Below are 21,679 nucleotides of genomic sequence, written 5' to 3' on the forward strand. Positions count from 1 at the left end.
TCAACCACCTCACGGGTCATAGAAGAGAAACATTGGGGGGAAGACTGCAAAAGCTTGCTTGTCTTTATGGGGACTGGACTGTCTCAGCAATCGATGTGATGGCATAGAATGAAATTGGGCTTAAGACACTACTGTTTTGACCTCACGGGAAAATACTGATTTCTCCTGCCTTAGGCCTTGAGTCTCCTGAAACATCTGAAGTCATACCGGAGACTGTCTCCTCCCGTGGACCTGGAGTACCAGTATATGCTGGAGCATGTCATCACGCTCCCGCAGGCTGCCCATTCCCGACTGCCGTTTCACCTCATCTTCTTCGGAACAGCACGGAACTTCTGGAAAATTCTCTGTATGTCCAGTAATATCCCTCTCTCTTGAATGCTGGGGCTTGTGTTCAGGGTTGCACATTGCTTATTAGCTTCCTGTGACATTTGAGGTGGCTGAAGCACAACAGGAGGACACTTGTCATACACACAGCTGGCCTGGGTTTGATTCCCAGCGTCCCCTACAGGCCCCTGAGCAGCGCCAGGAGTAAGAACTGCGCATTATTGATGTTCACCCCTCCTCAAAAAAAATACCTTTCCCTGAATAGCCAGAATTTTTTTGTTTGTTTTTGGTCCACATCCAGTGACACTTAGGTGTTACTCTTGGTTTGGGGGACCTATGGGACACCAGGGATTGAACCTAGGTCTGTCCTGGGCAGCCGTGTATGAGGCAAACGCCCTACCGCTGTACTATTGCTCCAGCCCCATGAATAGCCAGAATTTGTTTTGTTTTGTTTTGTTTTGTTTTGTTTTTGACCACCCCCAGTGATGCTCAGGGGTTACTCCTGCCTATGCACTCAGAAATCGCTCCAGCTTGGCGACCATCTGGGATGCTGAGGGATCGAACCGCAGTTCATCCTAGGCTAGCACCAGCAAGGCAGACACCTTACTGCTCTGCACCATCGCTAAAGGAGTTGCACTCTTTTGTTGTTTCAAATTTGAGCCAGCCCCCCCCCCCCCCACTGGTTCTCAGGTGTTACTCCATTGCTCTGCACTCAGAAATTGTTCCTGGTAGGCTCAGGGGATCATGTGGGATGCGAGGGATTGAACCTAGGTCTGTCATGTGCAAAGGAAGTGCCCTACCTCTGTGCTATCACTCCAGCCCCCCAAAATTACACTCTTAGGCCAGAGAGAGTAGAGTAGTGAAAGAACACACCTTGCATGCAGCTGTTTCCAGTGTGGGCCCCAGTGTGATCCCTAACATCATACCAGGTCCAAACTCCCCAGCCCTCCAAAGTTATTCTTGTTTCACTTCCAGCCACAGAACTGAGTGAAGAGTCCTTCCCCACATTGCTCTTAATTTCGAAATTAATGAAGGTACGATCATGAAAGAGACCTCTCACTGCTCTCAGCCTTAGGGGAGGAAGGGGCAATGCTGAACCGAGCTTCATGTGTCTCTTTTCTTTGCCTCGAAGTTCTCTTTGGACACACTTTACGTGTCTACGGCCAAGCATGTCTTTGAGAACAAGCTGAAGCCGAAGCTCCTGAAGTTGACGCAGGCCAACTCCTCCTCGGTTCTGATGAACAAGGAGGTCACGAAGATCTCACAGACCATTGAGTCCTACTTACTGTCCATCGTGAACCCCGAGTGGGCTGTTGCCATTGCCATCAGCCTGACCCAGGACATCCCAGAAGGTACCATGTGACCCAGAGGGTTTACAAAGACGTGCTCCTTTTTGGGGGGCCACACCGGTGATGCTCAGGACTTCCTCCTGGCTGTGCGCTGAGAAATTGCTCCTGGCAGGCACAGGAGGACCATATGGGATGCCGGGATTCGAACTACCGTCCATCCTGGATCAACTGTGTGCAAGGCAAATCCCATACCGTTGTGCTATCTCTCTAGCTTCCTGTCTTTGTGTTAATGATGATGGAGCCCGGGGCTTCCCACAAGCCAGGCACACTCTCCTGGAGGTGGCTGTGACAGTTGTTCATCTATGTGCCCTTTCTCTGCACTAGGCTGGCAGCTGTGGTAAGGGCTCACGAATAGGAGCCATGACTTTGGGACCCGGTTCGCGACCATGCATATTCTCCCTGGCCAGAGGGATTTCACATTTGCTCCCTCAGCCAGACAGGCTTCGGCAGGAACCTTCTTTGGCCTCCTGGCATCAGCTGGTGCTGAGGTTCTGGAGTGACAAAGGCTGACTGTAACTGAGAGAAGGTCTCCAGTCCACATCGGCACGTAGAACAGCGAATGCATCTAGGACTGTGTGGGTTCAGACATATACTCGGGAAACTCCTGGCTGGGGCTGAATCTAGGACTAGCAAGAGACACTGAAGAGGGAGCACCGAGGACTAGGACGAGTGTCCTTGTGCCTCATTTAACTCCTTCCCTGGGCGCCCTTGGGAGGAGGCGTGTTTAAGCTGCCTGCTCTGGGGATACTCCTAGCCAGGTCTTCGGCATACAAGGCAAGCCCCTGTTTCCCTAGCGGTTGCCCAGCCTGTTCCGACTGTTGGAGGTTCAGGCTTCTGCAGCCTCCAGACACAGCACCTCACACTTGCTGGGCTGGCTCTGTCCCTTGAGCCCCAGCGCCTCAGCACTAGTGTGTGCTTCTTATGTGTTCTTATAAAAAGAAAAAACACGGGGCTGGAGAGATTGGTAGGGCATTTGCCTTGCACACTGCTGACCCGGGAAGGACCTGGATTTGATCCCTGGCATCATATATGGTCCCCTGAGCCTGCCAGGAGCAATTTCTGAGTGCAGAGCCAGGAGAAAATCCTGAGCACCACTGAATGTGGTAAAAAAACAACAACAACAACCACCTTGCTGTTTTGATGAAAATGCCAGGTCTTAAAGAGATTAAGGTTTCCATAAAAAATTTTGCCAGGCCCGGAGAGATAGCACAGCGGTGTTTGCCTTGCAAGCAGCCGATCCAGGACCAAAGGTGGTTGGTTCGAATCCCGGTGTCCCATATGGTCCCCCGTGCCTGCCAGGAGCTATTTCTGAGCAGACAGCCAGGAGTAACCCCTGAGCACCGCCGGGTGTGGCCCAAAAACCAAAAAAAAAAAAAAAATTTGCCTTTTCAGGTTCCTTCAAGATGTCCAGTCTGAAATTCTGCCTTTACCTGGCTGAGAGATGGCTCCAGAATACGCCAGCTCAGGTGTCTGAATTGTCCCCCCCAAGCAAAGATTCCCCCAGACTTCCCCTTCTCATTGTAGCTCCCACCCTCAGAAATGTACCCTCGAAATACATTATCAGGAAGCGCCCCAGATCGTACCTAAGTCTATATTTCCACACCTGCATTGTTCCAGTGGCTGGAGATGTCACTCCCTGCATCTCCTGGTGTGCACCCCCCCCCCCCCATCCTGCTTTTCCTGGCTGCAGGGAGGGGGATGGTGGAGGGCGCTCATTGGCACCAATGGAAGAATAAGAGGCCCTGTCCTGCAGGATGAAATGCACGAGAAAGCCGAGGCCTTGCTGAAGAAGCTGCACGTCCAGTACCAGCGCTCGGGCACCGAGGCTGTGCTCATCGAGCACAAGCTCAACTCCACCGAGTACCTGAAAGTCGTTGGGAAGCCGGCGCACCTCATCGTCAGCCTCTACAAGCACCCCAGCATCTGCCAGAGGATCCAGAACTTGCCGAGCACGGATTATCCGGGTGAGGACCGTCGCTGCCCCTTTATCCAAGGAGAGCGATGTGCCTGCCACTTCTGCCTCACCCACTGTACAAACAGGGCTTTGCTTTCTAAGTGTCTGTCTTGGGTGCCGCAGATATCCACGCAGCTGCCCAGGAAATCGCCGAAGTGAACAACATCAGCCTAGACAAGATCTGGAACATGCTGCTGGAGCAGTGGCTGGGCCCGCCCACCAGTCCCGGGGAAGTAAGAGACTGTGTGTGTGTGTGTGTGTGTGTGTGTGTGTGTGTGTGTGTGTGTGTGTGTGTGTGTGTGTGTGTGTGTGTGTGTGTATTTGTCTTTTGCGGGGGGGGGGGGGGTTTGGACACACCCTGTGACCCTCAGGGGGTTACTCCTGGGTATGTGCTCAGAAATCACTCCTGGCTTGGGGGACCATATGGGATGCTGAGGGATAGAACTGCGGTTTGTTCTGGGTCAGTCGTGTGCAAGGAAAACGCCCCACTGCTGCATCATTGCTCTGGCTCCTGTGCCCTTTTTTTTGAGGGGGTTTGGTTTTTGGATCACACCCAGCAGTGCTCAGGGGTTACTCCTGGCTTTGTGCTCTTTTTTATTTTATTTATTTTGGTTTTTGGGCTACATCGGCAGCACTCAGGGGTTACTTTTGGCTCTATGCTTAGAAAATACTCCTGGTAGGTTTGGGGGACCATATGGGATGCCGGGATTTGAACTACTGCCTGTCCTGGGTTGGCTGCATGCAAGGCAAACGCCCTACCACTGTGCTATCTGTCCGACCCTCCCTTTTTTTTTTTTTTTAAGCAAAAATACTTCCTAGAGGGACTGGAGAGATAGCATGGAGGCAAGGCATTTGCCTTGCATGCAGAATGTCGGTGGTTCAAATCCCGGCATCCCATATGGTCTCCCGAGCCTGCCAGATGTGATTTCTCAGCAAAGAGCCAGGAGTAACCCCTTAGTGCTCCCAGGTGTGACCCAAAACAACAATAAAACAACAAAATATATTTCCTAGAGTTTGGGCTGGAATGATAGCACAGCAGTAGAGCATTTGCCTTGCACATAGCCAACCCGGGATGGACCCAGGTTCGATCCCAGCATCCCATATGGTTCCCCAAGCCTCCCAGGAGTGATTTCTGAATGCAAAGCCAGGACTAACCCCTGAGCAGCACTGGGGGTGGCCCAAAAAACAATATATATATATATAATTACTTTAGGAAATATATTATATATATATAATATATTTCCTAAAGTAATTAAGTATTAAAGTAATTAAAGTAATTAAGTATTCTCTACTTCCTTTTATGTAAACTTCATTTTGTCAGCTGGGTTTTTCACTTAATAGCATTCTAAAACCCTTTGGTTTTTAACTTTTCTTTCCTTCAAAGAATCCATCAGAGTTTTTCGAACTTCAAGATGACGAGGCCTTACAAAGGTGAGTTTCCTTTCCAACACTTGCCACTGGTAAGAATCTCCTTGCTTTGTCTGTCCAGCTGATTTAGAGATGTCGTGCTGTGACTACCTCGGGCTCCACCGCCGGGTGCCTGTGCCATGTTCGGCAGACTGTCTGGACTAGCCAGGACTGCTGCTAGCCCCCCAGCTGGTGGGGAGAAAGGTATCCAGGACATGGTCTCTGAGCTCTCACCTCGTCCCCTTCCCAGACCAATTCTCCCAGTACTGGTGCCCCAGGAAGGCCCTGTTTCCCTCTCTCCCCTAGTTCAGGGCTGAGGAGGCCACACTGACATTCTCAGTTGTGCCAATCACGGCTTGTCCTCTGGAAGACTCCGGCCCAAGCTCAACTCAAGTGAGCAAGTGGGTCCTTCCCAAGAGGGCCTGGGCCAGGCTACAGTAGTGCTCAGCTGTGGCATTTTGCCAGTTGGTTGGGTATCTTTGAACCTGTGGGTCCAAGGGGTGAAAGCCAGAGACACCACAGGAAAGGGTCACCCGCCTTGGGGCCAGCCAGCCTGTACTGCTCTGCCCTCTTTCCCTCTAGGCATGGCATCCTGCAATGAAGCCCCCAGGGCAGCCTCCACTGTACCCATCCACTGCCCTTTGTCCAATCCCTCCTGCCTTGCCTGTGGGCCCAGGGAACCCAGTCTTAGAGCTGAAATGGGCCTCAGTGAGGTTCTGTGTCAAAAACTTTCCATGCATAGTCTCACAGGTCCCTTGGGTTATGGTTTAATTTCTGAATTAGTTTAAAGTCCTGGAGGTTACATGGTCCCCTGAGCCTGCCAGGAGCGACTTCTGAGCACAGAGCCAGGAAGAAACCCTGAGCGCCGCCTGGTATAGACCGAAGCCCCACAAAAAATAAAAAAGTCCTGGAGATTAATTCACCTTTTACAGATGAGAAGAGGCCTGGTGATCATAGCTATTGCATCTATTTACTTTATTACTATCACTTTTTTGTTTTGTTTTTGGGGGCCACACCCGTTTGATGCTCAGTGGTTACTCCTGGCTATGTGCTCAGAAATCGCTCCTAGCTTGGGGGGACCATACGGGATGATGGGGGATCGAACCTCGGTCTGTCCTACTAGGCTAGCGCTTGCGAAGCAGATGTCTTACCTATAGCGCCACCACTCAGGCCCCACCATCACTTTTTTTTTGTGGGGGGGGGGGTTGGGTCACACCCAGCAGCACTCAAGGGTTACTCCTAGCTCTATGCTCAGAAATTGCTCCTGGCAGGCTTGGGGGACCATATGGATGCCGGGATTCGAACCACTGTCCTTCTGCATGAAAGGCAAACGCCTTATCTCCATGCTATCTTTCCAGCCCCACTATCACATTTTTTTTTTATTTGTTTTTGTTTTCATGTCACACTGGTAGGGCTCAGGGGTTACTCCTGGCTCTATGCTTAGAAATTGCTCCTGGTAGGCTCGGGACCATATGGGATGCCGGGATTCGAGCCATCGGCCTCCTGCATGAAAGGCAAAAGCCTTACCTTCATGCTATCCGGTCTCAACTATCACATTTTTTTGGTGGTTTTTGGATCACACCCGGGAGTGCTCAGGGGTTGCTCCTGGCTCCATGCTCAGAAATTGCTCCTGGCAGGTACGGGGGACCATATGGGACGCCGGGATTCGAACTGATGACCTTCTGCATGAAAGGCAAACGCCTTACCTCCATGCTATCTCTCCGGCCCGACTATCACATTTTTAATTCAAGAAAATATTAAGCTGTCTGCTTTGTTTTGTTGGGGGCCACACCCATTTGTGCTCAGGCTTTCCTCCTTGCTCAAATCTTACACCCCTTCAGGCTTGATGGATGGTGGGTCTTTTTTCTGGGTGATAATTGGATTACTTTCTCCTCCCCAGAGTCCTCTATCTCCTGTCAGCTCGGCCAATTGATTATAGCTCAAGAATGCTGTTCATTTTTGCCACATCAGCGACCAATGTAAGCTCCAGAAACTTCATCAGACTCAGCTTTGCTCTCAGCTCAGCCTGTTTCTCCTGTCTCTGCTGCTTCAGAGAAGGCGTGATGCCCGCCCGGGGACAAGCCCAGCTCTGTGCCACTACCCAGGCCCCCTGCGTGGGTCGTCACTTGTCCCACTCTAGGCCCTGCTTCAAAGGGGCCCTCTACCCCCTCCCACCATGCCCTCTTCACCAAACCCTCCTCCCCAAAGCAAAATACCCTTCAGACTTTGGCTCCCAGAAGCATTCCATTTTAGGGGATTTGGTTTTCAGGTCACACGCAGGAGTGCTCAAGGGTTCATGCAGTGCCTGTGATCAGACCCGGGGCTATCTGTGTGCAGGCATGTACTTTCACCCTTTCAACCACTTCCTGGCACCCAGGCCTGTTTGGGGGTACATTATGAGCTACTCCACACTTAGTACCAAAGTGTCAGCATCTCTTCGCCCTTTGGGTCCATTTGTGCCCCACTCTGTCAGAGGCTGAGGCTTTATTTCTCCACATCCCCATCTCTCCTTTCCCTTCCCCCCTGACTTACTCGCCATGGCCCTCGCAGCTCGTCCACTGTTGTGGGGGTCTCATCTGGATCCTTCATTACTAGGCTTGTTCTTCTGTGGGCGGAGGGGGCTTTCCTTATAGACCTCAGAGATTGGAGCTCACTGGCTGTTTCCCAAAGACGTGTTTATGCAATTCCAGGCAAGCCCTGTTTCCCCCATGCCCCCCACCCCCGTGCCTCAGAACCCTTCTTGGTCTGCAGACGGTGGGGATGCGCCAGTTGACCTTCGCCTACCGGGCCCGCGCACTGCAGTGTCTCCTCTATTTGGCCGACAAGGACACCGTAGAATCACTCTTCAAGAAGTCCATGAAGGAAGTGAAGTAGGCACCCGTTTGTGTTCCTCAGAAATGGGAAATGGGCCAGAGAGACAGCACAGTGGTAGGGCTTTTGCCTTGTGCTGCTGACCCGGATGGACTCGGGTTCAGTCCCTGGCATTTCTCTATGGTCTCCTGAGCCTGTCAGAAGCGATTTCTGATTGCAGAGCCAGGAGGAACCCCTGAGCGCCACCAGGTGTGTCCTCCCCTACAAAAATGGGGGGGGGGGCAGATATTTTCTAGAAGTGGTGCATGCAGTCCCCTGACTGGTCCACACGGCACAGTGGCTGTGCGAATGCTCTGTGTCTAGCCTTGAAAGCCCTTGATGCTTTTGGCCAAGAATAAACAGGCCTTAGAGAACTGCTTGCTTCTCTCATTCCTTTGACCCATGTGGAGATGGGCTGTTTTCTTCATCTTGCTTCCATTTCTCTCTAATACTCTAGCAGTGGACTCTCAGAGCCTGACGTGTGTGCCCTGAGAAGCAATCTGTCCCTGCCCCTAAGGGGGGGGGGTCCCCTGAAAGCCTCTTTGTGTGTGAGGACCTCTGGTATTGGAGTTATCTGGGCCACTCTGGCAAATATTTGGGGTTCTACTGGGCTACACTTGGTGATGCTCAGAGGCTAATGAAGGGCTGGAAATGAGAGTGAGGTTGGACGAGTACAAGGCAAGTCCCCTGACCCCATGTGCTCCTATTTTCCAGGTCTTATCTGAAGTGTGTAACTTTCCTGGCATCGTTTGAGGCTTTGAACATCCCCATCACGTACGAATTGTTTTCTAGCAGCCCAAAGGAAGGAATGATCAAGGGTCTTTGGAAGAACCACAGCCACGAGCCCATGGTATGTCCTGGGCTGTCCTGGATGCTGGTGCCTTGTGGCCAGCTAGCGCCCCTCACCTGAGGACAGACTCTGAAGCGCTTTCTTCCTCAGTTCTGCAATCCTGACAGGCCAGGAGCCTCCCTGGACTCTCCTTTTCTCTGTTCCTTACCCTGAGCCTGAAGAAACGGAGACTACACTTAGTGGCCCCTCGTTTGCTTTGTGTGGGGGGCCTTGGGTTCATCCCAGCTCCACAGAAAGCAACCCGGAGACCTGAAGCTACCTAAGAAAGCTCCCAGGGCCCTTTCTCCCGGCATCTTCTCCTCTCAAGGGGGTTACTCTGGAGAACAGGAGTGGGGCAAAGGTCAACTTTCTGATTCGAACAGAGATGGGAAGGGAAAGGATGCTTGTAGTTCGTGGCTGAAGAAACGGACAGTGGGAGCCCCTAGGAGCCAGGCAGGCGACAAGACATGTTTATGCGGCACTGCCCAGTTTCCCAGCTATCCTGAAGCACTGGTTTCCTCCTGCTGTAGGCTGTGAGGCTGGTGACGGAGCTCTGCTTAGAATACAGGGTCTACGACCTGCAGCTTTGGAACGGACTCCTCCAAAAGCTCCTGGGTTTCCACATGGTAAGTTGGCCTGGCGAGCACAGCCTCGCCTCCCTCTGCCCCGGTGCTCTGGTGCTGGGGCCGAGCTCGCTGCCAGCTCAGGCCAGACTTGAAGGACTTGGTGTCGGGCCAGAGAAAACACAAGTTCAGAGAGGCCATAAATTTGCCCCAGAACGAATGGAAAGTTCCCGGGCCCTTCTGTAAGTAAACGTCTCTGATGGTTCTCATGCAAGATAAATTTCTCTGATATGGTTCGGCTCTTTCTTTGGCGGAAAGTTTCCATTTTAGTGGGTGGGTTCCAGAACCTTTTTCTTTTTTCTATTTCACAGATTCCTTACCTGAGGAAAGTTTTGACCACCATTTCCAGTGTCCATTCCTTATGGCAGGTATGTCTTTTGAGAGAGTTTCCTCTCATACAAGCCTTGTAGAAAGTCACTCTTGAGTGACTTCTGAGTCCACTGGAACAAGAATCACCTCTTGGGGCAAGTGTCCCACTTTCTCCTTTCTTGGTCATCAAGAGCATCAGCCTTGCTGCTCACCTTCTGTGCAGCTCTTGTGTGGACATTTGTGGCATTTTCCTCGCAGGTTGGTGAGGAAGACGATTGTTGGGCCCTGTCATAGCTATCTTTAGCCTCTAGGGGGTCTCTTTTCATGCTTCGTTGTTGGGAATTTTTTGTTGTTGTTTGTTGGGGGCCACACCCAATGGCTCTGTGCTCAGAAATTATTCCTGGTGGTACTTGGGGAACCCTATGGCATGCTGGGGATCCAACCCAAGTCGTGTGCGTGCAAGACAAACGCTCTCCCCGCTGTGTCATCACTCGGTCCAACACCCCAAGCACTGAGGTGGACCCTATTATTATCCATCGCTGGTACACCTTAGTCTGGGTGGTGGGGTTCTTTTTCTTCATTTCCTGGGATTCTATGTCTCCTTCACTTTCCCCATGGGCCCCAAACACCAGCCCCAATTCCTTTTGACACCCTCCCTCTTCTGCTGGATGTACTTAGTGGTAGGAAATGTGGACCTGAGGCGATAGGACAGGGGTGCTCCCTCTTGGCCCACTCAGGCAGGATGCGCCAACGAGTGATTTCTTTTCCTCACAGCGCAGATAGGAGCTGGACGTGCTTGATTGTGTGACTGCAAATACGGTGGCCCCGCACGCCCACATGGTTCTTTCGTTCCCTGTTTCCACAGGCTCCGTACTTCAATAAAGCGTGGCAGCACATAGTCCAGATCCCCCTGCTCTCAGGTGCCCCTCTGGAAATGCTTGGGAGGGGGTGTGTGGGTGTGAGATTGTGTGGGTGTTGGTTTGTGGGTGGGAGTGTGGGGGTGAGGGGATGTGGGTGGGTTTGAGATTGTGTGGGTGCTGGTTTGTGGGTTTGGGGTGGGAGTACGTGGGTGAGGGGGTGTGGGGTGAGTTTGGTGTGCACATTCTCCTCTGAACAGTCAGCATGTTCTCTATTTAACTGTTTTCATTTTTATTTCCAGCCTCTTGTCCTTTAAGCCCCAGCCAATTATCAGATTGCTGCAAGAGTCTTGTCGCTGTCCTAGAGTAAGCAAAATATTTGTTTTCCTACCCCCCCCCCAAAAAAAATATCAGCGGAACTGCTTATAAAATTCCTTTCTAATGACATTCCTCATGAATAACCCCTTTTTCTTGGGAAATTCAACGTGCCACTTGCTTTCCTGACAAACCCCCCCTTGTTTTCACCCTGTTCTCCCTGAGCAGGGCCCCAGGCAGCTACTCTCACAGGGGGGCAGTTTCCACGTCCTTTGCACATCCTTGTGTGTTGGCCTCTCATGGCGTCTTGCGAGGCCGTTTCCGTTGGCCTGTGTGAACTCAGTCATGCCCCAGCAGGTCCACCTGTCCCTTCTGTAGCTAGTGCGACGATTTCATTCCGTAGAGAAGTCACTAAAAGTCTCAGATCACCACGGGTCCTGCATTACAAAGCAGCACTGCCGGGCATGATCTTAGGAAGCTTTCGGAGTCAGAAATGTGGCCGAAGCAGTAGAGCTCGAGGCCTTGGGTTCCATCCCTGCCACCGCCTGCGGCCCACTTAGCAGGAGCGGCAGCGTAGCTGGGCCACCCAAGGGTGGCCAAGTGACTGGTGGTGGTGGTGTCCCTCTGCAGGTGCCCCGTCTCCAGCGACCTGGACATGGTGGGCGTGGCCAGGCAGTACCTCCAGTTAGAGCTGCCGGCCTTCGCGCTGGCCTGCCTCATGCTTATGCCCCACTCGGAGAGGAGGTGCCAACAGATCCAGGTAAGGGCTGTTTGGTGCATGGGGGAAATGAAGGACAGGAAGACAAGGCTAAGGCTCAGGCTGGGCTCAGGGAATCTGGAAGTGGGGTGTGGTGGAACCTTCCCCTTGGATTGGACTCCATTCATTTCCAAGTAAATGCAGGCCAGAGGAAGGACCAAGCCAGTAGGGAGCCAGTGTGGGAAGCACTGGCTCCTCGATCCACTTTTTCTCCCTTCACCCACACAAGGAGGTGTGGGGCTGTCTCCAGGGGTGACCCAGAGAAGATGAACTGGGGGAAGGGGAGCCTGACTTAGAGCAGATGGGCCAGAGTCGGGTTTTAGGTGGCAACCCCAAGCATTTGTGGACAGAAATTTTTTGTTTGGTTGGTTAGTTGGTTTTTGTTGGTTTTTTTTTTTTGGGGGGGGCACACCCAGTGGCACTTAGGTGTTACTCCTGGCAGCTCGGGAGATCCTATGGGATGCCAGCGATCGAACACAGGTTGGCCACATGCTAGGCAAACGCTGCTGCCCCTCCCCACTCCCCCGCTGTGCTGTTGCTCCAGTTCTGCCAACAGAACTTTAGAAATCACTGACTCACTGAATGGCACAGCACAGAGGCAGAGGCCTATTCCCAGGGGTCTCATGCTTACACAGTCCCAGCTTGCCTGCTCCTGGCTTGCTCCCCGGGTACCCAGTCCTGGCATGCTCCCGGGGCTCCCGCTCCCTTTCTCCCCTGGACTGATGGCTGCAGGTCCTGAGCTGTACAGAGGGCCCAAGAGATAGCGGTAGGGTGTTTGCCTTGCATGCGGCCGACCCTGGATGGACTCTGGCATCCCCTGTAGGGATGTCCCCTGGGCCCCCAGGAGCAATTTCTGAGCACAGACCCAGGAGTGACCCCTGTGTCACAGAGTGTGACCCAAAATAAAAAAAATAATAAAAAAGCTGTGTGGAGGAACCCTGAGTTTTCTTCTGCCTCTGCATTCTTCTCCCCAAGGCCATCTGTGCTGTCTGTCATTTTCTGTTCTCCGTCTTCTTCCTTCTCCTGTGCTCCTGGCAGTTGGTTCTTTTGGATGTTCAGGACTTCAGGTGTCGGCCCTTGTTCAGCCACAAACAGTGGAACAGAAAGAGCTTTATAGAATTGCCTTTACTCCTAAGTTCATTTTTTGGGCAGGGGGGTCAGCACACCTGATGATGCTCAGGATCACCCCCTTGTCTCTAGTCAAGAATCCCACCTGGAGATGCTTGGGGAAATCAAACAGGAGAGATCCAACTTGGATTGGTTGCAAGCAGAGTCAGTGCTCTATCCAATGTGTGATCTCTCCTGCCGTAGAATTCTCATTTCAGTCACTTTTTGATGGGGCGGTTTTCACCATAGTAGAAATTCTTTTTTTTTTTTTTTTTTTTTGGGTCACACCCGGCAGTGCTCAGGGGTTACTCCTGGCTCCATGCTCAGAAATTGCTCCTGGCAGGCAGGGGGGACCAAATGGGACGCTGGGATTCAAACCGATGACCTTCTGCATGAAAGGCAAACGCCTTACCTCCATGCTATCTTTCCGGCTCCCCCCCCCCCTTTTTTTTTTTTTTTTTTGGTTTTTGGGTCACACCCAGCAGCGCTCAGGAGTTACTCTGACTCTCTGCTCGGAAATCACTCCTGCAGGCTCGGAGGACCATATGGGATGCTAGGATTCAAACCACCGACCTTCTGCATGCAAGGCAAACGCCTTTCCTCCATGCTACCTCTCTGGCCCCTGGTAGAAATTCTTGACTGATCTCAGATAGAGAAATGAAAACTCCAGGCAGAGAGAACTGGGTCAGGCATGCCTGCGCCAGTTCAGCAAGGACTCAAGATGGATTGCTGGGAGTGGCGCCCTGCATTCCCTGAGAACTACCTGGGATGAAACCCCCCCAACAAGGCACTGACAGAAATCGCTAGTAAATCATATTTGTTTGCCCTCCGATAATCACTTCCTCATGTTTCTCTCCAGAACTTCCTGGGCTCGTGTGATCACCAGGTCATCTTACAGCAGTTGGACGAGCACATGAGTTCAGGCCATTTAGCAGGCTTTGCACACCAGGTGAGAGACTGTTTTACCTCCTTTTTGTCATGAAAAAGTTGATATTAGAAGATAATGATTCTCTCAAGCCAAGATTATTCTGCTTTTACTAAAACCTCCATGAAAAGCAAGACTCTTCCCTGTAGCGTTGATTGTAGCCCCTATGAGAGTCAGTTACTCTCAGCAGTTGTCACTGCAAATAAATGACCCTTTGCTTCTAAAGGGTTTTACAGTGCTTTGCAACATTTGCTTTATATCTATGAAATCCAAACTTAAGAGGACCAAGGCGGCACCCCAGTGTGTAACACCCGCAGACGAGGGGAGGCCTTGCCACAGATCAGCATTTCACTTGGATTCTGGAGCTCGCTTCTGGGCTTCCGCTGAAGCAACTCTCCCCTGTGCCCACTTCTTCCCTATAGATTCGGAGTTTGATTTTGAATAATATCGTGAGTCAGAAGGCGTTTGGGCTTCTGGCCAAGACAAAATACTTCCCCGTGTTGAAATCCCACATGATGAAAGCCAGCAACATCACTGACCTAGTAAACTACCTGGCAACTGAGTTAAGGTGAGTTTATTGAAAAGACATGTTTAATTTGCAGGAGAACTTCGAACTTGGGGAGAGGCATCTGGTTATCTTTGGAGACCCCTGAGATTAGGCCTTACAGCGTGACTGCTCTGGCCATGGGCATGACAGTAAAGCAGGCTGAACCCCAAAGTCATGTCTCTAACACCCCAAACCAGAGGACACCCCCTAGCGCTCTGTAACCTCATTTTGCTCAGCGTTTTTTTTTTTTTTTTTTTTTTTTTTTTGGTTTTTGGGCCACACCCGGTAACGCTCAGGGGTTACTCCTGGCTATGTGCTCAGAAGTTGCTCCTGGCTTGGGGGACCATATGGGACACCGGGGGATCGAACCGCGGTCCATCCAAGGCTAGCGCAGGCAAGGCAGGCACCTTACCTTTAGCGCCACCGCCCGGCCCCGCTGCTCAGCGTTTTTTCCGATTTTCTGCTCATAGGCAGAGAAGTCGGAAGCTTCTGGGGATGGGGCAGAGGACAGGCTAGAAGGCTGAAAAGAAGGTGGGGGTGAGGCTTGCGCAGCCCACCCCTCCGACACCGCCCTCTTGACCTGTCCGTTAGCCGGGCCCTGCCATGGCACCATGCCCGCCCCCCCCCCCCAATTGGGAACATGTCTCGTCTGAGGCAGCAGAATCAACCATGTGTCAGCTGCACACAGCCCAGTCTAGACAGCGGGCTCTGTCACCCCAGTGTCATCATGATCCTTGTTCTCTTTCTGCTTCTGTAGTTTGGATGAAGCTTCAAACTTCATAACTGAGTATTCAAAGCGCTGTGGGAGACCCCTCCCACCGGACGCACCTCCCTGTGAGCTTCTGAAGGTAAAGTAACGATCCCCAAATCCAGAACCCGGCTGGAACCATAACACAGGGGAGGGCGCTAGCCTTGCACGCAGCCAGCCCAGGTTCTGTCTCCTTGAACACTCTGGGTGTGACCCAAACATACAAAAAATTTTAAAACCGGGGCTCCAGGATAACATGACTACTCATAGATCTTCTTTACCTTTATCTGAGAAAATTCTCAACTGAAAGCTAAGCGTCTGCTCTCAGAGCTCAGCATTTCTCCCTTGTCCACCGCCAGCCTTTGTGGCCTTGGTCCCTGGTGTCCTCTGGGGCTTCCCATCGTATTACTTGGCTGCAGCATCTATGACTCTGGTTCAAATGCCACATGTGATGCCCTGAGCACAGAACCAGGATGAGCTGGTGTGACCCAAAAACCAAAGAAAATGATCTCACTTGGAAATTGCAGCACGCGAAAAAACAAACTTCTGAAAGCATTGGTTAGGGGCTGGGAAACAGCACAAAGGAGAGAGCCCTCGCCTGGCTCACAGCGCCGCATATGGCCTTGAGCATCTCCAGGAGTGATCCCTGAACGCAAAGATCCAGGACCATCTCTCTGGCCCCCTAAATGACACTTCACGATGTTCTGTATTTTCCCCATTCAGATGTTCCTTAACGGATCGTAGTGAACCATCGAACATTTCCTCAAGAAGAGCAGGAGGAAGTTCAAAGTCTGCCAGGAATGGACCATATTTATTCGTTCTGGTGTTTTGCAACCTACACGTCGAGGCCATTGTGAGATGCCGTCCGACAGGTGGAATCAGGATGCGGGCCGGATGGCCTCTGCGTTGTTTGCACACCCCTGACCCCAGCTGCTGCTTCTCTCTGCCTGCAGCACCGTCCTGTGGCCGCTGCCCTGGTTTGGCACCAGAGCCGAGGCCATCTTGCCCCTTCCCCAAGACAGACACTGACCAGCTGAACACTTTCTAATAAAGCCACACATTCAGATACAGTCAAGCATGTTTTTATTTTAGAGGCTTTTGAATTCGGTTGGTTTGGGGCCACACCCAACTCTGTGCTTGGGGGTCACTCCTGGAGGTGCTAGGCACTGAACTGGAGCCTCGAGTTTGCAGAGCACCATATCAGCCCACTAGGCTCTCCTGGCTCCAGGAGTATTTGTTCATGCCAGGAATGGGAGAGCTAATCAGGCTGAGAAGAAAGCAAAGGCCCCAAGGTCCCCTGAGTTCCCGAAGAGGGGGACTGTTGACGTCCTGCCCCTGCACTGGGTGCTGAGTGCCCCTGACCTCTGACTCACGATGCTACTATCTTTGAGGTTCTAGCACAGGCTCACACTTCTTCCTACATCCTCTCACTACGTCCCTCATACCATCTACAGAGACTTGATCATTTTGTTGGTTTTTGGGCCAAACCCAGAGGGCGTCGTGGCTACTCCTGGCTCTGCGCTCAGAAGTTGCTCCTGGCAGACTCTATGGGATGCCGGGAATCGAACCTGGGTCTTTCGGGATCAGCCTCGTGTAAGGCAAATGCCACACCGATGTGCGGCCCCTTGACCACCATTTTGGTTTGGGGCCACATGGCAGTGTGCTCAGTGGTTTTTCCTGCTTCTGTGCTCAGGGAAGCTTAGGTGGTGGTAGAGTTGAAATAGTCTCAGCCCCGTAGGGTCCCCTGAGCCCACCAGGAGTGATTCCCGAGTACAGAGCCCGGAGGAACCCCAAACAAAACTGAATAGTCTACACAGAAAACAGAAGCTTAGTTTGAACCCCGTCCCACGTGACCCCCTGAGTACAGCCAGGAACAGCGCTAAAGTTCAGGGCCAGTATCAGCTCCCAGTACCCCAGGAGTGGCCCCCAAATTAGAGCTGGCTCGAGTGTCTGTTTGTGCCATTCCTGCCTTGTCTGGTTTCCCATCTTAGCCCTGAGTCCCTCAGCCCAGTTAGTGCCCCTGTTCCCTGGCTTCGTCTTCCTGACACGGTTCTCTGCGTTTGAATCTCATGGCTTGAACATGGTAGGTACATATGAAGTCATAGAATATCTTTGTGGTCCTAGAGTGTGGTATTACTGGGATTGTTGTTTCTACTGTACTCGTCTACACCTTGTTACTCATTGGTTGGAAACACATTTGAATGTAGCATTTTAGAATGGTGTGGTCATATCCCCTCAGATGAAATACTAATTAAGGGGCTGTAGAGATAGCACAATGGTAGGGCATTCGTCTTGCACAATCAATCCAGGACTGACCGTGGTTCGAGTCCCAGATGGTCCCCTGTGCCTGCCAGGAGTGATTTATGAGCACAGAGCCAGGAGTAACCTATAAGTACTGCTGGGTGTGGCCCCAAAGCAAAAATACTCAGATTGGGAGGAAGTCACCCTCTTGCATTTCCAGACCTCCCTGGAGCTGTTTGCTAGCTACTTAGGGGCAAAGGACAAATGTGGAGGAACTCCTGAAAATTCTTTGTGTGTTTTGCTTCCAGACCCATGTCATTCCAGTGTTCTGGTATTTGGACCTGAGGACTTAATTCAATATAAGAGACCCTGTGTTGAACCCAAACAAATGGAATTACGGGATCTGTTATTTTCCCCAACCGCCTTTATATCACTTATTTTTATTTGTAATCTTGAAAAGATGTATTGTTCATAATTTCAGAGGAAGTGGCAGGACAGGGCCCGGAGAGATAGCACAGCGGCGTTTGCCTTGCAAGCAGCCGGTCCAGGACCAAAGGTGGTTGGTTTGAATCCCGGTGTCCCATATGGTCCCCTGTGCCTGCCAAGAGCTATTTCTGAGCAGACAGCCAGGAGTGACCCCTGAGCACTGCCGGGTGTGACCCAGGCCCAAAAAGCTAAAATAATAATAATAATAATAATAAGGGCCCGGAGAGATAGCACAGCGGTGTTTGCCTTGCAAGCAGCCGATCCAGGACCAAAGGTGGTTGGTTCGAATCTCGGTGTCCCATATGGTCCCCCGTGCCTGCCAGGAGCTATTTCTGAGCAGACAGCCCGGAGTGACCCCTGAGCACTGCCGGGTGTGACCCAAAAACAAAAAAAAAAGAAGTAACAGGACAGCTTACAAAATCTCCCATTTGCCATCACAAATGTCACATGTCCTACAATTGGAGCTTGGACATCTGAAGGCGAATGTATAGAAAAACTTTGATCATGCAAACATGTGAAAGCATAAATGCACCCGTGGGCTCTTTCTCTTTTTTTTTTTTTTTTTTTTTTGTGCTAGGGCTTAAACAGGAGCACCTCACACATGTGAGGAGACTCCGCATGTGGGACACCTGGGAACTAACAGGAGAAAGGAGCTCCCCTTTCAAGTTTGCAGCAGAGGCCAAAGCATTAGCACAGTGATAGGGCATTTATTTGCCTTGCACGCGGCCAATTCACACCTTGGTTCGATATCCAGTGTCCCATATGGTCCCCCGAGCCAGGAGTGATTTCTTAGTGCAGAGCCAGGACTAACCCCTGAGTATCACCGGGTGTGGCCCAAGAAGCAAAAAATAAATAAATAGGGGCCAGGCGGTGGCGCTGGAGGTAAGGTGCCTGCCTTGCCTGCGCTAGCCTAGGACGGACCTCGGTTCGATCCCCCGGCGTCCCATATGGTCCCCTAAAAAGCCAGGAGCAACTTCTGAGCGCATAGCCAGGAGTAACCCCTGAGCGTCACAGGGTGTGGCCCAAAAGCAAAAAACAAACAAACAAACAAACAATAAATAAATAAATAAATAAATAAATAAATAAATAAATAAATAAATAAATAAATCAAGGACGTTGGGGCAGGAGAAAGGCAGGCTGTGTTCGGGTGGCTTGCCTGGAACCCCCCAGCTTCCAGGTGAGCTTGGTCCCCCAGCAGAGCCAGGCAAACAACATTCCATTAATTTGTGAGATTCAGACATGAAACCCGCTCCTGTATGTTGGTAGAGGCCTTTGGGTCGTCCTCATATTGCCTTCTAATTAGATGTCTCCCCATGGGTTCCTTTGATTTATGTGTTAAAAAGATGTTTCCCCATTGCCCCCTCATCTGGCTTTTTCCCTCCCCTTGGGTGGGTTTTGTTTTTCCCAATAAAGGTTGCTTTGGAGGTCTGGAGGGGCAGCTGACATCTTGGCTTGTGTTTCCACGTGATGGAGCAACTGGCTTGTGGGTGACAAGCTTGCGGTGTTAGTTCCTGGCCTGCTCTTCCTTCCCAACTGTGTGTGGATTATTTCCTGCGTCGGAGTTGCTGCCAGACCTGCCTCTCTTGTCCTACCCATACAGGGGGCTAGGGATCCCTCTCCTCTCTGGGGATTGTGGAATGCACAACCCACCATTCAACACATGTGCTGTGAGTCTACTTGAGTCAGGTGTGATGGCATACACTCGGCCCATTAGTGCTCACACCCAGGCTAACTGACCTGACGCCCACCATCTTTGCTGTGGCCCTCACCTGGGCTCACACCCCTGTTGGTGGTGCCTGCATGCTCCTAGCTGTGGTGCAGCTGGAAACAGTTCTTGGTACCCAGGAACAGGGAAGCAGGGAAGCCGCCAGGGCCTGCAGCAGAGCTGAGATTGGCAGGATTGTGCAGGGCTGGGAGCAAGTGGGGGGCTGGAGGACTGCACCGGTGACCACATGCTTGCAAGGTGGGTGCTCTGTGCCTCTCCCTGTTGAAAAATGGAATCATGGGGCCGGAGAGATAGCATGGAGTTAAGGCGTTTGCCTTGCATGCAGAAGGATGGTGGTTCGAATCCCGCCATCCCATATGGTCCCCCGAGCCTGCCAGGAGCGATTTCTGAGCGTAGAGCCAGGAGGAACCCCTGAGCGCTGCTGGGTGTGACCCAAAAACCAAAAAAAAAAAAGGAAAGAAAGAAAGAAAGAAAACTGGAATCATGGGAACCTCATTCTGGGGGGTTTTGTTTGTCAGTCTCATACAAGTAAATAACCTTCCATGCTATACTATGGCTCCAGCACCAGGAATCTCTCTCTTTTTTTTCCCCCTAAGTTTTTGGTTTTGGGGCCACAGCTGGCTGCGTTCATGTGTTACTCTTATCTCTGCATTCAGAAATTATTCCTGTCATGGGGCCAGAGAGATAGCATGGAGGTAGGGCGTTTGCTTTGCACGCAGAAGGATGGTGGTTCGAATCCCAGCATCCCATAGGGTCCCCCGAGCCTGCCAGGAGCGATTTCTGAGCGTAGAGCCAGGAGGAACCCCTGAGTGCTGCTGAGTGTGACCCACAAAACAAAACGATAAAAAGAAATTACTTCTGGCAGACTCAGATGACCACATGGGATGCTGAGGACTAAACCCTGCAATGCAAACACTCTCCCCGCTGTGCCATTGCTCTGGCCCTTTTGCATTTTGATGGAAAATTTTTTTCTTATTTCCAACCCTAATTGTGATGAATATGTAAACATCCCTTGAATGTTTTTGTCAGTGATGATAGATTTTTTTTCCCCAAGGATTTTGTTTTTTTGTTTTGTTTTGTTTTGCTTTTTTTGGGGGGCACACCCAGTGGTATTCAGGGGTTCCTCCTGGCTCTGCACTCAGAAATCGTTCCTGGAAGACCAGAGAACTATAAGGAGGCTGGGAATCGAACCCTGGTCTGTCCCAGGTCGGCGTGCAAGGCAAACACCCGACCCTGTGCTGTGCTATGTCTCCGGCTCCTGTTTTGCTTTGTTTCTAATGGGGACCACACCTAGTATTGTTGAGACCAGGGTCACTCAGCTACACTTGGGCCTGGCAATCCTGGGGCACTGCTGGGGGTGCTGAGGGGCCACCAGACTATAGTGATGGTGCTTGGACAGTAAACTGTTTGGGTGCTTTAATTATTCCATTGCGGGGAGGGCAGGAGTCTGGAGTGGGGTTGTTCTCAGGATTTCACTCTGGCCCCCAGGTTGCCCTGTCCTCACCCTAATCTGCAGGGGTTGGTGTTTTCCTTCCTTTTCCTTCCAAACATTTACTCATTGTTGTGGCAATAGCTCACATTCCCGGAGCTTGGAGGCTTCTTGAATCTCTCAACATCTCCTTTAGTTCAAGATCTGATCCCTGGACTCTGGATTGCGGGCAGAGTTGGTAGGAGCCCATCCCAAGGGGACACTGAGCAGAGTTCATCAGGATCTCACTTGCACCCTCAGACATTAGTGCAGCCCCCCACATGCACAAACAGCAAAAAGCAAAGCCTTCAGTTCTGCTGAGAAAAGGGTGTTCGCTGCAGGCAATAGGAAAACTTTGTTCTCAGGGTTTGCACATGACACATGACTCAGGACTGAGTGCCAGGAAATACTTCAGGTCAAGATCAAACCCACCGATTAGGCCTTAATCCCTGGTGTTAGCCCCTAAAAGCTTCACGGAAAGTCCCCGCTGCCTTCTCCTTCCTTCCCACGTGAGCGGGAGAGCTGGCACCTGATAGGGGTCCCATCCCCAGGTCTCAGAACCACAGGAGAGAAAGTGTTATGCCCACAACTGGTGAAGCCCACAAATCCCCAGATGTGCTGTGGGAAAAAGGCCCAGCCCTCAGTGCTGGGTTCCATGTCTGGTTTTGTTTTTGTTTTTTGGACCACATCTGGTATCAGTCAGGGGTTCCTCCTCCTCCTGGCTCTGTGCTCAGAGGCAGGCTCTTGGGACCATATGGGATGCTGGGGATGTCCCCAGATTGACTGCATGCAAGGCAGATGGCCTGTGTTGTGCTAGTACTCTGTCCCCCGTTGTTCCATGTCTATCAGTTCATATT

At 51.5% G+C, this 21,679-nt stretch overlaps 1 protein-coding gene across 1 annotated transcript in view; it reads left to right on the top strand.

Moving 5' to 3' along the window:
• Window positions 1-15,860, top strand: part of KNTC1 (kinetochore associated 1) — a 71,558-nt gene extending 55,698 nt beyond the window's left edge. Inside the window, exons 45-63 of the mRNA XM_049767742.1 lie at window positions 175-346; window positions 1,300-1,358; window positions 1,457-1,676; window positions 3,066-3,139; window positions 3,427-3,637; window positions 3,751-3,860; window positions 5,012-5,058; window positions 6,935-7,013; window positions 7,786-7,904; window positions 8,599-8,734; window positions 9,244-9,339; window positions 9,648-9,704; window positions 10,511-10,565; window positions 10,805-10,868; window positions 11,448-11,577; window positions 13,541-13,630; window positions 14,029-14,174; window positions 14,911-15,001; window positions 15,625-15,860. Coding sequence (XP_049623699.1) covers window positions 175-346; window positions 1,300-1,358; window positions 1,457-1,676; window positions 3,066-3,139; window positions 3,427-3,637; window positions 3,751-3,860; window positions 5,012-5,058; window positions 6,935-7,013; window positions 7,786-7,904; window positions 8,599-8,734; window positions 9,244-9,339; window positions 9,648-9,704; window positions 10,511-10,565; window positions 10,805-10,868; window positions 11,448-11,577; window positions 13,541-13,630; window positions 14,029-14,174; window positions 14,911-15,001; window positions 15,625-15,645 — 1,977 coding nt within the window. The 3' untranslated portion in view covers window positions 15,646-15,860. The remainder of the gene's footprint in view (window positions 1-174; window positions 347-1,299; window positions 1,359-1,456; window positions 1,677-3,065; window positions 3,140-3,426; window positions 3,638-3,750; window positions 3,861-5,011; window positions 5,059-6,934; window positions 7,014-7,785; window positions 7,905-8,598; window positions 8,735-9,243; window positions 9,340-9,647; window positions 9,705-10,510; window positions 10,566-10,804; window positions 10,869-11,447; window positions 11,578-13,540; window positions 13,631-14,028; window positions 14,175-14,910; window positions 15,002-15,624) is intronic.
• The last annotated feature ends 5,819 nt before the right edge of the window (window positions 15,861-21,679 follow it).

Source organism: Suncus etruscus, chromosome 2, assembly GCF_024139225.1.
Source record: "Suncus etruscus isolate mSunEtr1 chromosome 2, mSunEtr1.pri.cur, whole genome shotgun sequence".
Classification (NCBI taxonomy): Eukaryota; Metazoa; Chordata; class Mammalia; order Eulipotyphla; family Soricidae; genus Suncus; species Suncus etruscus.